The sequence below is a fragment of the Bombina bombina genome, chromosome 5, assembly GCF_027579735.1.
Source record: "Bombina bombina isolate aBomBom1 chromosome 5, aBomBom1.pri, whole genome shotgun sequence".
NCBI lineage: Eukaryota > Metazoa > Chordata > Amphibia > Anura > Bombinatoridae > Bombina > Bombina bombina.
The window spans coordinates 273,705,632-273,721,757 of NC_069503.1; the positions used below are offsets into that span (position 1 = coordinate 273,705,632).

At 40.6% G+C, this 16,126-nt stretch overlaps 1 protein-coding gene across 1 annotated transcript in view; it reads left to right on the forward strand.

Moving 5' to 3' along the window:
• Nucleotides 1-16,126, forward strand: part of ABCB1 (ATP binding cassette subfamily B member 1) — a 273,231-nt gene that overhangs the window by 153,141 nt on the left and 103,964 nt on the right. The window contains exon 14 of the mRNA XM_053713996.1: nt 1,619-1,789. Within this exon, the coding sequence (XP_053569971.1) occupies nt 1,619-1,789 (171 nt within the window). The remainder of the gene's footprint in view (nt 1-1,618; nt 1,790-16,126) is intronic.

Here is a 16,126-nt window from a genome sequence, read left to right on the forward strand (position 1 = left end):
TCACAGTGCTGTGGAAAAAGTGAACACTTGGTTAGACCTGCACGACATTCAGGAGGAATTTTGGACAACTCTTATTTACAGAACTGTTTCAGCTCAGCCATATTCTTAGGATGTCTGCTGTGAACAGCTCTCTTGAGGTCATTCCACAGCATCTCTAGGGTGTTATGGTCTGGGCTCTGACTGGGCCACTCCAAAAGGCGGATTTTCTTTTCTTTTTTAAAGCCATTCTGTAGTGGATTTACATCACTGTTTAGGATCATTGTCCTTCTGCATCAACCAACGTCTACCGAGCTTCAGCTGACGCACAGCCACCCTGATATTATACTGCAGGATATCTTGATAAACTTGGGAATTAATTTTTCTCTCGATGATGGCAAGTGGTCCAGGCCCCCAAGCAGCAAAGCAGCACCAAATCATGATGCTCCCTCCACGTACTTAACTATTGAGATGATGTTTTCATGTTGGTATGCGGTGCCCTTTTTATGCCATACATAGTGCTGCGTGTTCTTCCCAAACAACTCAACCTTATTTTTTTCAGTCCCCCAAAACATTTTCCCAGTACTGTTGTGGAGTGTCAAAGTGGTCTTAGGCAAACTTCAGGTGCGCAGTGGCTTTCTTTGTGGTGTCCTGCCATGGATACTATGCCTGTTAAATCTTTTCCATATAGTAGACTCTTGAACAGAGAAGTTAACCAGTTCCACAGTTGTGCGGTGTGCTCTTTGAGTCATTTTGACTGGACGGCCACTTCTAAGGAGTATAGGCACGGTACTAAATTGTCTCCATTTATAGACAATTTGTCTAACAGTGGACAGTTTAATATCTAAGCTCTTTGAGATAACTTTATAACCATTTCCAGCTTTATGCAACTCAACAATTCTTGATTGCAAGCCTGCTAAGAGCTCTTTTTTTCGAGGCATTAGCCTAGGGTTTCACATACTTTTTTCAACATATACTGTCAATATTTGAATGATATATTCAATATGAACAAGAACAATACAATAATTTGTGTTATTAGTTAAAACAGATTGTGTTTGTTGATTACTGGAACTTAGATGAACTTTAAACCAGATTTTAAGACAAATTTTTATACATAAATGCAGTCATTTCTAAAGGGTTCACATACTTTTTCTTGCCACTGTATCTACATTATGGAGATGTTTTATGTTACCACCAGTTTTCACAGTTTACAGCAGCAATGGAAACTAGGCCTATGTGTTTAACACTAGCAAAGTCCCACTCAGAAGCCACACGCATTACAGCTGGACACAGCCGGTAAATGGCAGCTCAATGCCACAACTGCTTCTAATTAGCCCAACAGCCGTATTCTGCTTGTGGCATCTGAGCAGAGATTTGCTAATGTGTTTATTTCCTTTTGATAGTAAGCTAGGGTCATAATGCAATCCCTTGTGGTTTAGTGGTGCCACTGGAGTGTGAAATGATCACCAGTCCATCAAAAATGTATGCATAAAATTGTATTATATATTTGTTTGATTATTTTATAGCTATTATTCTAGAAATCTGCTTTAACATCCAGTTACTAGTTTACACAAAATGTAACATTTTTGTTAAAATTGTTATGCCGTGTTATGTATGCACTATGTGATGCTTGTTTTCACAGACGTTTAACACTCTTGTGGGAGAGAGAGGAACACAGTTAAGTGGAGGCCAAAAGCAAAGAATTGCAATTGCACGGGCTCTGGTTCGTAATCCTAAAATCCTTCTTCTTGATGAGGCCACTTCAGCGTTAGACACAGAGAGCGAATCTGTTGTCCAGGCTGCTCTGGATAAGGTATAATGAAGCCCTCACTTTTTAGCTTTCCTATGTATAGTGCTTATTAAAGATAAATTATTGCAACTGTCAAATTATTTTGGTCCTTTTTTCTGATCTCTTTGCTCTATTTAAAGGCTTCTGAGTATGTGCATATGTAATTTAAGGCAATTTGCAACAGTTCATTTAACATTTGGCTGACTTAAGTAATCTTTCTACTCCATCCTGTATACGTTTTTAAAGAAGATCAAGTTATATGTCTGAATCAGCAGTAGAATTTAAAGGGACGTAAAAGTCAAAATTAAACTTCTATAATTCAGATGGAACATGGCATACCTACATAGGCTAAGAAGCAGTAATGTACTACAGTAAGCTAGCTGGCAATTGGTGGATACACACATATGCCGCATGTCATTGGTTTACCAGATTTGTTCAGCTAGTGTCCAGTAGTGCATTGTTGCTCTGCACCTTTATATTCCTGTTAAATACCTTTAAACGTGAAAAAATATTTTATTAAATTTTAATGTTATAAAGTGTTTTATTGTGTTTTTCTTATAAATATTTTACATTCCAATGTTCATAAGGGGCATGCCACCCACATTTTTTCTTTTATGATTTAGAAAGAGAATGCTATTTTAAACATCTTTCTAATTTACTTATATTATCTCATTTGTTTTATTCTCTTGATATTCTTTGATGAAAAGCATATCTAGATATGCTCACTAGCTGCTGATTGGTTGCTGCACATAGAAGCATCGTGTGATTGGCTCACCATGTGCATTGCTTTTTCTTCAACTGAGGATATTTAAAAAATGAAGCAAAATAAATAATGGAAGTAAATTGTAATGTTGTTTAAATTTCTATTCGTTATCTGAATCATGAAAGAAAAATTTTGGGTTTAGTGGCCCTTTAACCCCTTAATGACAACTGACGTACCAGGTACGTCATGCATTAACTAACAGTTAATGACAATAGACGTACCTGGTACGTCAGTTGTCTAAGAGAGTGCTGGAAGCGATCGCAATCGCTTCCAGCAGCTCTCAGGGTATTGCAGTGATGCCTCCATATGGAGGCATCCTGCAATACCATTTAGAAGACTCCGATGCAGAGAGAGCCACTCTGTGGCCCTCTCTGCACCGGTAGCGATGGTGCCGGTTCGTTGGTGGGTGGGAGCACATCAGGGAGGCGGGTGGGCGGCCCATCGCTACCCGGCATCCGGTTCCTGTAAGTGCTATGTGCACGCCGGGTGCCGGGAGCGTGCGGGGGCGCGCGTGCGCGCCCGATTACATGGCCACTGACACCAATGAGAAAGGAAGGGGGGACAAAAATGAATGTAATATAAATAAATATATAAGGATCTGGGAGGGGGAGGGGGTTGGGGTATTGTGGGGGGCTGCTACACTACAGAAAATATTAAAATGGCAAAAAATTGCAAAAAAAAACACTTGTTTTGGGGGCAAATTGGGTACTGGCAGACAGCTGCCAGTACCCAAGATGGCGGCAATTAGGTAGGGGAGAGGGTTAGAGAGCTGGGGGGGGGGATCATGGAGGTTGGGGCTAAGGCAGGGGTCCATCACAGCTAAAACATTTTAATTTATTTTATTAAAAAAAAGAAAAACTCCTTTTATTTAGTACTGGCAGACTTTCTGCCAGTACTTAAGATGGCGGGGACAATTGTGGGGTGGGGGAGGGAAGAGAACTGTTTGGGAGGGATCAGGGGGTGGGATGTGTCAGGTGGGAGGCTGATCTCTACCCTAAAGCTAAAATTAACCCTGCAAGCTCCCTACAACCTACCTAATTAACCCCTTCACTGCTGGGCATAATTTACGTGTGGTGCGCAGCAGCATTTAGTGGCCTTCTAATTACCAAAAAGCAATGCCAAAGCCATATAAGTCTGCTATTTCTGAACAAAGGGGATCCCAAAGAAGCATTTACAACCATTTGTGCCTTAATTGCACAAGCTGTTTGTAAATAATTTCAGTGGGAAACCTAAAGTTTGTGACAAAATTTGTGAAAAAGTGAACTTATTTTTTTATTTGATGACATTTGGCGGTGAAATGGTGGCATGAAATATACCAAAATGGGCCTAGATCAATACTTTGGGTTGTCTTCTAAAAAAAAATATATACATGTCAAGGGATATTCAGGTATTCCTGACAGATATCAGGGTTCCAATGTAACTAGCGCTAATTTTGAAAAAAAGTTGTTTGGAAATAGCAAAGTGCTACTTGTATTTATGGCCCTATAACTTGCAAAAAAAGTAAAGAACATGTAAACATTGGGTATTTCTAAACTCAGGACAAAATTTAGAAACTATTTAGCATAGGTGTTTTTTGGTGATTGTAGATGTGTAACAGATTTTGGGGGTCAAAGTTAGAAAAAGTGTGTTTTTTTCAATTTTTTCCTCATATTTTATATTTTTTTTATAGGAAATTATAAGATATGATGAAAATAATGGTATCTTTAGAAAGTCCATTTAATGGCGAGAAAAACGGTATATAATATGTGTGGGTACAGTAAACGAGTAAGAGGAAAATTACAGCTAAACACAAACACCGCAGAAATGTAAAAATAGCCATTGTCATTAAGGGTAAGAAAATTGAAAAATGGTCCGGTCATTAAGGGGTTAACTTACAAAATAGAAGAAAATGTTCTTTGTATTTTTAAATATGTATTTATATATTTTTATATATATATATATATATATATATATATATATATATATATATATATATATATATATATGTATATGTGTGTGTATATATCTATATATTTAAAACTAAAAAGAATATTTTCTTCTATGTAAAGAACATTGGAATGTAAAATATTTATAACTCACTTCGGGTTTAGCGATATTGGTCTAATGTGTGTCAGGTTAGAGTGCAAGCTATAAGTGTTAGTTTTGGCTTTTTTAACAGCGCACTCTATTGAATCTATGGGGCAAATGCGTTTGTGCAGTCGGGATATCCAAAGTACTGAAATTAGTGCGCATCGGGTCTCGCTCACGCACAATCTTTTTACTTTCAACATGTAATACGCTCTAACCCGCCTGTATTAAAATCTTGTAATCTAACCAATAGTTTGATTACAGTCCTTTAGAAAAACTTATCAAGTGATTTATCTACAAAAATCTCCATACACGGGCACACATTGGCACCAACAAGACTGCAGTCAGCCTCCAGAATAACAGATTGCGGCACCGGCCTTTTACAGCAACTAGTGGAAGCCATATTTACAAGCCACACGGCCGCATCTAGACTCCAGTGGAGGAGCCGGATTTCCGATGGGCACTGAGGAGCATGCTGTGCGCACACTGAAACCGCTTGGGCTGTGATCAGCCTACAGGACACCAGACCGTGCCTCCGGCCTGTTGAAGCGGCCTGCGAAGGCCACGCTCACAAACCACGCGGCTGCAGTGACACCGACAGAGTGGAACCAGATGGCCAACGTGTAACGGAACAGTTCAGAATATTCCAGCACCAAGGTAACCCCTTGTTAAGGGTTGCAGATATGCAGGTGTACAGGCTACCCAAGACCAGCACCTCAGTCTCAAGTATTCACAAGTTCCAAAAGGAGGATAGCAGCACCACCAATATTAAGGTAAAAAAATATTTATTTAAGCCAACATAGCAAAGTGACAACTTTTCGTATTTGCATCTTTAGTCATGTCCATTTTACAATCAATTAAAATCAGCCTTAAATAGGCTCAAAGCCACACCTCCACACATACACCTGGGTTAACCCCTTCTATATATCAAGGTTTGACATAGGAATATTGTGAATCCAACTAGTGGATTCACAATGTTACAACCTGTCATTTTCATATAATACAACAGCATTTCAAAGGCACATATAGTAATATAATAACAGCTCAACCTAGTGGATTCACAGTATTATAACCTGTCAGTTTCATATATTATGTCAAAATAACAAGAGTATTGCATTGAGCAATGATACTTTTTTATTGGACTAACTATACATTTATAAGATGACAAGCTTTCGGAAGAGTATCTTCCTTTTTTAAGTCTGAAGCAATACTGACCAATTTGATGGAATTTACAGATTATATCTTAAAACACAGGCTAAAAAAACAGTGTTACAGAGGTCTGAATGCAGGGGGAGGAGGGCTGTCGTAAAAATCAGTAAAAGATTACAGGCAGGGGAAATATATGGTAAATAATACACAAAGCATATACTGACAAAGTTAAAAATCAACATAGAATCCATATGAATAAAGATGGGAAATTAGGTATACAGGGGAATATAAAATAGTCAAAAAAAGGAGAAAGGAAAGAAAGGGAAAAAAAGGAGAATAATAATAATGACAAAAGTGTGGACATAGGCTTACCTGCGTACCTATTCATAGAGAGTGTGGAATATGCAATGTAATTGACTAAAGTATATAAAAGTACATTACAAAAAATTTTGATAATGGGTTAAGAAACCAGAGTCCACATTTAGTCCAGAATTTAGCAAGTTGAAGTGCATTATCATTTTCATTTCAAAGGTTTTTCTTTCCATGGTGTTTTTGAAGTTGCCTCTGAGAATCTTAATTTTGAGGTTTTGGATGGAGTGGTCAGGTTGGGTGAAATGGTGACCAACAGGGGTACAGTATTTTGTTTCACAGTGCTTTTTGAATGAGTGTCTGTGTAAGTTCATCCGAAGGTGCAGTTTTTGACTTGTTTCTCCAATATAACATCCCACTTCACATGCAGTGCAATGTATCATGTACACCACATTTGCAGATATACATGAATATGCCCCTTTAATGTTATAGGATTTGCTCTTGTGATTAGCTGTGCTGCTTTCACAAATGTGTTGACATAGTTTGCAGAGAGCTTTGTTGCAGTGCTTGGTTCCATTCTGGGTGTTCTTTTTATCAAGGGGTAGCTTTCTGTGGACCAGTTTCTGTTTTAGATTGGGTGGTTCTCTGTGTGCCAGGATAGGGGGTTTTGGAAAGATTTTTTTGAGTGTGGGATCCTCTAAGAGTAGTGGCTGTAAGTCTTTTATGATTTTTGGTATTATGTAGCGAAAGTATTTGAAGGGTTTGTGAGGGTGAGTAGCTAGGAATCTCTGTTCTAAATCAGCCATGAAGAGGTTTGCATACTGTGGTGCCATTTTGGTGCCCATGGCTGTTCCCATGGTTTGTAAATAGATGGAGTTATTGAAGATGAAATAATTGTGGGTGAGTATGAATTCTGTAAGTTTACTTACTGTAGAAGCACTATATGTCTTGTTAGAGCTGTCTGAGGAAAGAAAGTTTAAGCAGGCACCAATGCCATCTTTATGTGGAATATTGCTGTACAGGGATTCCACATCCATTGTCAGAAGTATAGTATCCTGTGGCAATTCTGTTATCTGGCTGATTTTGTTAAGAAAATCAGTGGTGTCTTTTATAAAGCTAGTGGTGTTAATAACTAAGGGCTTAAGAATATTCTCCACTAGGCCTGAAATTTGCTCACAGTGTCCATGCCAGTTATTATTATTCTCCCTGGGTTCCCTGGTTTGTGGATTTTTGGGAGCATGTATAATATCCCTATGCTAGGGTTCGAGGGCACCAGTTTGTCCAGTATAAGTTCTGTGTGTTTAGGGAATGTTTTTTAGTTTTCTAAGTTGCAAAGTGTATTCCTGGGTGGGGTCCTTTTCCAGTTTATTGTAATAAGTTTGATCTGATAATTGTCTATTTCCCTCTGTGATGTAGTCCTGTGTATTCATGATCACCACTGCTCCTGCCTTGTCCGTAGGCTTAATGGTAATATTTTCATTGTTTTTTAAGTTTTTTTATAGCGTTTTCTCCAACATAGGTGTGTCCGGTCCACGGCGTCATCCTTACTTGTGGGATATTCTCTTCCCCAACAGGAAATGGCAAAGAGCCCAGCAAAGCTGGTCACATGATCCCTCCTAGGCACCGCCTACCCCAGTCATTCTCTTTGCCGTTGTACAGGGCGTCATTTGGTATCGTATTCCCCTTTGGGCTTGGTTGGGTCTCAGCAAAGCAGATACCAGGGACTGTAAAGGGGTTAAAGTTCAAAACGGCTCCGGTTCCGTTATTTTAAGGGTTAAAGCTTCCAAATTTGGTGTGCAATACTTTTAAGGCTTTAAGACACTGTGGTGAAAATTTGGTGAATTTTGAACAATTCCTTCATGTTTTTTCGCAATTGCAGTAATAAAGTGTGTTCAGTTTAAAATTTAAAGTGACAGTAACGGTTTTATTTTAAAACGTTTTTTGTACTTTGTTATCAAGTTTATGCCTGTTTAACATGTCTGAACTACCAGATAGACTGTGTTCTGAATGTGGGGAAGCCAGAATTCCTATTCATTTAAATAAATGTGATTTATGTGACAATGACAATGATGCCCAAGATGATTCCTCAAGTGAGGGGAGTAAGCATGGTACTGCATCATTCCCTCCTTCGTCTACACGAGTCTTGCCCACTCAGGAGGCCCCTAGTACATCTAGCGCGCCAATACTCCTTACTATGCAACAATTAACGGCTGTAATGGATAATTCTGTCAAAAACATTTTAGCCAAAATGAACACTTATCAGCGTAAGCGCGACTGCTCTGTTTTAGATACTGAAGAGCATGACGACGCTGATAATAATGTTTCTGAAGGGCCCCTAACCCAGTCTGATGGGGCCAGGGAGGTTTTGTCTGAGGGAGAAATTACTGATTCAGGGAACATTTCTCAACAAGCTGAACCTGATGTGATTACATTTAAATTTAGGTTGGAACATCTCCGCATTCTGCTTAAGGAGGTATTATCCACTCTGGATGATTGTGACAAGTTGGTCATCCCAGAGAAACTATGTAAAATGGACAAGTTCCTAGAGGTGCCGGGGCTCCCAGAAGCTTTTCCTATACCCAAGCGGGTGGCAGACATTGTTAATAAAGAATGGGAAAGGCCCGGTATTCCTTTCGTCCCTCCCCCCATATTTAAAAAATTGTTTCCTATGGTCGACCCCAGAAAGGACTTATGGCAGACAGTCCCCAAGGTCGAGGGAGCGGTTTCCACTTTAAACAAACGCACCACTATACCCATAGAGGATAGTTGTGCTTTCAAAGATCCTATGGATAAAAAATTAGAAGGTTTGCTTAAAAAGATGTTTGTTCAGCAGGGTTACCTTCTACAACCAATTTCATGCGTTGTCCCTGTCGCTACAGCCGCATGTTTCTGGTTCGATGAGCTGATAAAGGCGGTCGATAGTGATTCTCCTCCTTATGAGGAGATTATGGACAGGATCAATGCTCTCAAATTGGCTAATTCTTTTACCCTAGACGCCACTTTGCAATTGGCTAGGTTAGCGGCTAAGAATTCTGGGTTTGCTATTGTGGCGCGCAGAGCGCTTTGGTTGAAATCTTGGTCGGCTGATGCGTCTTCCAAGAACAAGCTACTTAACATTCCTTTCAAGGGGAAAACGCTGTTTGGCCCTGACTTGAAAGAGATTATCTCTGATATCACTGGGGGTAAGGGCCACGCCCTTCCTCAGGATCGGCCTTTCAAGGCAAAAAATAAACCTAATTTTCGTCCCTTTCGTAGAAACGGACCAGCCCAAAGTGCTACGTCCTCTAAGCAAGAGGGTAATACTTCTCAAGCCAAGCCAGCTTGGAGACCAATGCAAGGCTGGAACAAGGGAAAGCAGGCCAAGAAACCTGCCACTGCTACCAAGACAGCATGAAATGTTGGCCCCCGATCCGGGACCGGATCTGGTGGGGGGCAGACTCTCTCTCTTCGCTCAGGCTTGGGCAAGAGATGTTCTGGATCCTTGGGCGCTAGAAATAGTCTCCCAAGGTTATCTTCTGGAATTCAAGGGGCTTCCCCCAAGGGGGAGGTTCCACAGGTCTCAGTTGTCTTCAGACCACATAAAAAGACAGGCATTCTTACATTGTGTAGAAGACCTGTTAAAAATGGGAGTGATTCATCCTGTTCCATTAAGAGAACAAGGGATGGGGTTCTACTCCAATCTGTTCATAGTTCCCAAAAAAGAGGGAACGTTCAGACCAATCTTAGATCTCAAGATCTTAAACAAGTTTCTCAAGGTTCCATCGTTCAAGATGGAAACCATTCAAACTATTCTTCCTTCCATCCAGGAAGGTCAATTCATGACCACGGTGGATTTAAAGGATGCGTATCTACATATTCCTATCCACAAGGAACATCATCGGTTCCTAAGGTTCGCATTCCTGGACAAGCATTACCAGTTTGTGGCGCTTCCTTTCGGATTAGCCACTGCTCCAAGGATTTTCACAAAGGTACTAGGGTCCCTTCTAGCTGTGCTAAGACCAAGGGGCATTGCTGTAGTACCTTACTTGGACGACATTCTGATTCAAGCGTCGTCCCTTCCTCAAGCAAAGGCTCACACGGACATAGTCCTGGCCTTTCTCAGATCTCACGGATGGAAAGTGAACGTGGAAAAGAGTTCTCTATCTCCGTCAACAAGGGTTCCCTTCTTGGGAACAATAATAGACTCCTTAGAAATGAGGATATTTCTGACAGAGGCCAGAAAAACAAAGCTTCTAGACTCTTGTCGGATACTTCATTCCGTTCCTCTTCCTTCCATAGCTCAGTGCATGGAAGTGATCGGGTTGATGGTAGCGGCAATGGACATAGTTCCTTTTGCGCGCATTCATCTAAGACCATTACAACTGTGCATGCTCAGTCAGTGGAATGGGGATTATACAGACTTGTCTCCGAAGATACAAGTAAATCAGAGGACCAGAGACTCACTCCGTTGGTGGCTGTCCCTGGACAACCTGTCACAAGGGATGACATTCCGCAGACCAGAGTGGGTCATTGTCACGACCGACGCCAGTCTGATGGGCTGGGGCGCGGTCTGGGGATCCCTGAAAGCTCAGGGTCTTTGGTCTCGGGAAGAATCTCTTCTACCGATAAATATTCTGGAACTGAGAGCGATATTCAATGCTCTCAAGGCTTGGCCTCAGCTAGCGAGGGCCAAGTTCATACGGTTTCAATCAGACAACATGACAACTGTTGCGTACATCAACCATCAGGGGGGAACAAGGAGTTCCCTAGCGATGGAAGAAGTGACCAAAATCATTCTATGGGCGGAGTCTCACTCCTGCCACCTGTCCGCTATCCACATCCCAGGAGTGGAAAATTGGGAAGCGGATTTTCTGAGTCGTCAGACATTGCATCCGGGGGAGTGGGAACTCCATCCGGAAATCTTTGCCCAAGTCACTCAGCTGTGGGGCATTCCAGACATGGATCTGATGGCCTCTCGTCAGAACTTCAAAGTTCCTTGCTACGGGTCCAGATCCAGGGATCCCAAGGCGGCTCTAGTGGATGCACTAGTAGCACCTTGGACCTTCAAACTAGCTTTTGTGTTCCCGCCGTTTCCTCTCATCCCCAGGCTGGTAGCCAGGATCAATCAGGAGAGGGCGTCGGTGATCTTGATAGCTCCTGCGTGGCCACGCAGGACTTGGTATGCAGATCTGGTGAATATGTCATCGGCTCCACCTTGGAAGCTACCTTTGAGACGAGACCTTCTTGTTCAGGGTCCGTTAGAACATCCGAACCTGGTTTCACTCCAGCTGACTGCTTGGAGATTGAACGCTTGATCTTATCGAAGCGAGGGTTCTCAGATTCTGTTATCGATACTCTTGTTCAGGCCAGAAAGCCTGTAACTAGAAAGATTTACCACAAAATTTGGAAAAAATATATCTGTTGGTGTGAATCTAAAGGATTCCCTTGGGACAAGGTTAAGATTCCTAAGATTCTATCCTTCCTTCAAGAAGGATTGGAAAAAGGATTATCTGCAAGTTCCCTGAAGGGACAGATTTCTGCCTTGTCTGTGTTACTTCACAAAAAGCTGGCAGCTGTGCCAGATGTTCAAGCCTTTGTTCAGGCTCTGGTTAGAATTAAGCCTGTTTACAAACCTTTGACTCCTCCTTGGAGTCTCAATTTAGTTCTTTCGGTTCTTCAGGGGGTTCCGTTTGAACCCTTACATTCCGTTGATATTAAGTTATTATCTTGGAAAGTTTTGTTTTTAGTTGCAATTTCTTCTGCTAGAAGAGTTTCAGAATTATCTGCTCTGCAGTGTTCTCCTCCTTATCTGGTGTTCCATGCAGATAAGGTGGTTTTACGTACTAAACCTGGGTTTCTTCCAAAAGTTGTTTCTAACAAAAACATTAACCAGGAGATTATCGTACCTTCTCTGTGTCCGAAACCAGTTTCAAAGAAGGAACGTTTGTTGCACAATTTGGATGTTGTTCGCGCTCTAAAATTCTATTTAGATGCTACAAAGGATTTTAGACAAACATCTTCCTTGTTTGTTGTTTATTCCGGTAAAAGGAGAGGTCAAAAAGCAACTTCTACCTCTCTCTCTTTTTGGATTAAAAGCATCATCAGATTGGCTTACGAGACTGCCGGACGGCAGCCTCCCGAAAGAATCACAGCTCATTCCACTAGGGCTGTGGCTTCCACATGGGCCTTCAAGAACGAGGCTTCTGTTGATCAGATATGTAGGGCAGCGACTTGGTCTTCACTGCACACTTTTACCAAATTTTACAAGTTTGATACTTTTGCTTCTTCGGAGGCTATTTTTGGGAGAAAGGTTTTGCAAACCGTGGTGCCTTCCATTTAGGTGACCTGATTTGCTCCCTCCCTTCATCCGTGTCCTAAAGCTTTGGTATTGGTTCCCACAAGTAAGGATGACGCCGTGGACCGGACACACCTATGTTGGAGAAAACAGAATTTATGTTTACCTGATAAATTACTTTCTCCAACGGTGTGTCCGGTCCACGGCCCGCCCTGGTTTTTTTAATCAGGTCTGATAATTTATTTTCTTTAACTACAGTCACCACGGTACCATATGGTTTCTCCTATGCAAATATTCCTCCTTAACGTCGGTCGAATGACTGGGGTAGGCGGAGCCTAGGAGGGATCATGTGACCAGCTTTGCTGGGCTCTTTGCCATTTCCTGTTGGGGAAGAGAATATCCCACAAGTAAGGATGACGCCGTGGACCGGACACACCGTTGGAGAAAGTAATTTATCAGGTAAACATAAATTCTGTTTTTTTCTAAATGTGAGAGGTTCTACATTACTTTTTTCTGCTGTGTGTTAAGCAGGGATGCTGTTCTTAACAAGACGCTTTCAATATAGCTGTCCAATTTTGTGTTGCGTCCTGGTGCAGATGTGAAGATTGTGTTCTTTTTGCTTCCATTGTAGTCCTCCATAGTGCTGGTATTTTCTTTGTCATAAAAAAATTATTTTAGCCGCAATCTCCTGAAGAATTCTTCTAAGTCTGAGTACAGTTGTATGTTGTCAAAATTTGTACTTGGACAGAATGATAATCCTTTAGACAGTACTGATATCTCTGGTTCTGATAGGTGGTAGTTTGAAAGGTTCACAATCCCTGAGTTTTCTGTATAGTTTTCTTGGTTGGTGACAGTTTGTGTTTTAAATGAGGTGCTGTTATTCTCAGTGGATGTTTGGTCATTTGTTGTAGTTGATCTGTCACCTGGAGCTCTGTTATCTTGCATTTGGTGTTTGCTTCTGTTTTGTGACAGGCATGCAAGTTTCTTCTTTTTCTTCTTGAAAAAAATTTGTTGTTGTGTTTTGTAGAGGTGTTGCGTTTCTTTTTTAATTTCTTCATTAAATCCATTATTTTCTTGTAGTTTTTGTAGTAGAAGATGCTTATGGTCTTTTATGTTTTGCTTTTTGCTGTATAGTTGATGAATTAGGTTGTTTCTCAGTTTCTCACTGGTACGTCTGCAAAGTTTTTCAGCATACTCAGAGTTTTGAGTGGTTGCAAGTGGATTCTTAATTTTCAGTCCATTAGGAATGAGATTCCTTTTTTTGCAGGATGATAAGAAGAAAATATCACTGTTGATCTGTGTTTCTTTTGTGATCAGTTTAATTGTTTGCTTCTTATTACGGCTGTATTCAGTATCTTCCATAGTCACGTTGATTGGAGTAGCCGTGTTAGTCCAGAGATTTAGATATCAAAATAACAAGAGTATTGCATTGAGCAATGATACTTTTTTATTGGACTAACTATACATTTATAAGATGACAATCTTTCGGAAGAGTGTCTTCCTTTTTCAAGTCTGAAGCAATACTGACCAATTTGATGGAATTTACAGATTATATCTTAAAACACAGTCTAATTTTAAGATATAATCTGTAAATTCCATCAAATTGGTCAGTATTGCTTCAGACTTGAAAAAGGAAGACACTCTTCCGAAAACTTGTCATCTTATAAATGTATAGTTAGTCCAATAAAAAAGTATCATTGCTCAATGCAATACTCTTGTTATTTTGATATCTAAATCTCTGGACTAACACGGCTACTCAAATCAATGTGTCATATAGTAACATTTCAAAGGCACACATTCCAGTCCATTTCTCTATTCATCCCCCCTGGGGTCATAGTCCCTAGCTCATGTATCCAGTATAGCTCTCTACATTGTAAGATTTTAACCCTATCTCCGCCCCTCCTTGGGATTTTTACCTGTTCCAGAATTTGAAAAGTAAGTTGGTTTATTTGATGACCTGCTGTAATGAAATGATTTGAGACTGGTGTCTCCAGGTCCCCTATTCTGATGAAACTTTTATGTTAGTTTATCCGCTCACGGACCTTGCAGGTGGTCTCACCAACATACCCCAACTCACATGGACACTTAATGAGGTAGACAGCAAAATTTGTATTACATGTATAAATGACCTTTTAGCTTCTATTTTTGTAATTGCTGTCTACCTCATTAAGTGTCCATGTGGTTTGGGGTATGTTGGTGAGACCACCCGCAAGGTCCGTGACCGGATAAACCAACATAAAGGTAACATCAGAATAGGGGACCTGGAGGCACCAGTCTCAAATCATTTCATTACAGCAGGTCATCAAATAAACCAACTTAGGTTTCAAATTCTGGAACAGGTAAAAAATCCCAAGGAGGTGCGGAGATAGGGTTAAAATCTTACAATGTAGAGAGCTATACTGGATACATGAGCTAGCGACTATGACCCCAAGGGGGGAGGAATAGATAAATGGACTGGAATGTGTGCCTTTAAAATGTTACTATAATATATGAAACTGACAGGTTATAATACTGTGAATCCACTAGGTGGAGCTGTTATTATATTACTATATGTGCCTTTGAAAGGCTGTTGTATTATATTAAAATGACAGGTTGTAACATTGTGAATCCACTAATTGGAGCTATCCCTATGTCAAAACTTGATGATATATAGAAGGGGTTAACCCAGGTGTATGTGTGGAGGTGTGGCTTTGAGCCTATTTAAGGCTGATTTTAATTGATTGTAAAATGGACATGACTAAGGATGCAAATCCGAAACCTTGTCACTTTGCTATGTTGGCTTAAATAAATATTTTGTTTAGCCTTAATATTGGTGGTGCTGCTATCCTCCTTTTGGAACGTGTAACGGAACACTCTCCACAAACACTCCATCTACCGCACCGGGTAAGCACGCAACCCCCACTTATTGACCAACACGCTGGGATACAAGTGTTTAATAGACCAGAGGCGCATAAGGGCTATGATATACGGCCAATTACATAATACAACAAACCATGTGTCAAGTGCAACATATTTAACTATCAGGTTGAGAAAGGGCCGCACCTAAGGTGAGCGAAGAAAGGGGAAACAAGATAATACGGTACTACCCCTTACCACACATAGCCCCTGATGTGCTTTAAGGATAATGTGATACCATAAAGCACTCCAAATACTAGCTATTGGAAACTCCCTCATATTATCTCTGGTATACATAACAAAGGAGTAATACTGCTTCTGGACATTATACACATATTGCTACCAAAGTGCAGCAAAGAGGTTATCCCACTATTACAAAACCTGTCCTTCTCAATTTCCCCTTCTCAGCTGGAAACCTATTAAAAAAAAATCACGTACTCCCTCTACCAAAGGGCAATTGGGGAGCTCCTTTTTTAATCCTACAGAGCAGAAAGCATCAGGACACCTAAATGTCACTAATACTTCTCCACCAGGGATTAACCCCCCTCAGAGTCCTGAAGGGTCAGTCTCGTCTGAGCAAAAACAAATCCCTACGCATATACTTTCTTCATTAGCATCTACACAAGAACTAGTAAAATTGTGAGAACCTGTATGTGTGAAGAAGTCCAAGAACTCAAACAAGATATGTATACTCTAGGGTTTTGGGTTGAAGCCCTAGAAGATCAAGGCGATATAATACGTGAAGATCTTACATCCATGCAAGGGAAAATAGACTAACAATCAGAGCTGATATTCTCCTTACAAGATAAACTTGAAGATCTTAAGAATAGAAGTAGAAGAAAAAATATAAGGATTCTTGGAGCTCCAGAATCTGTGTTACCAAAAGACTTTCCAGTATATCTCT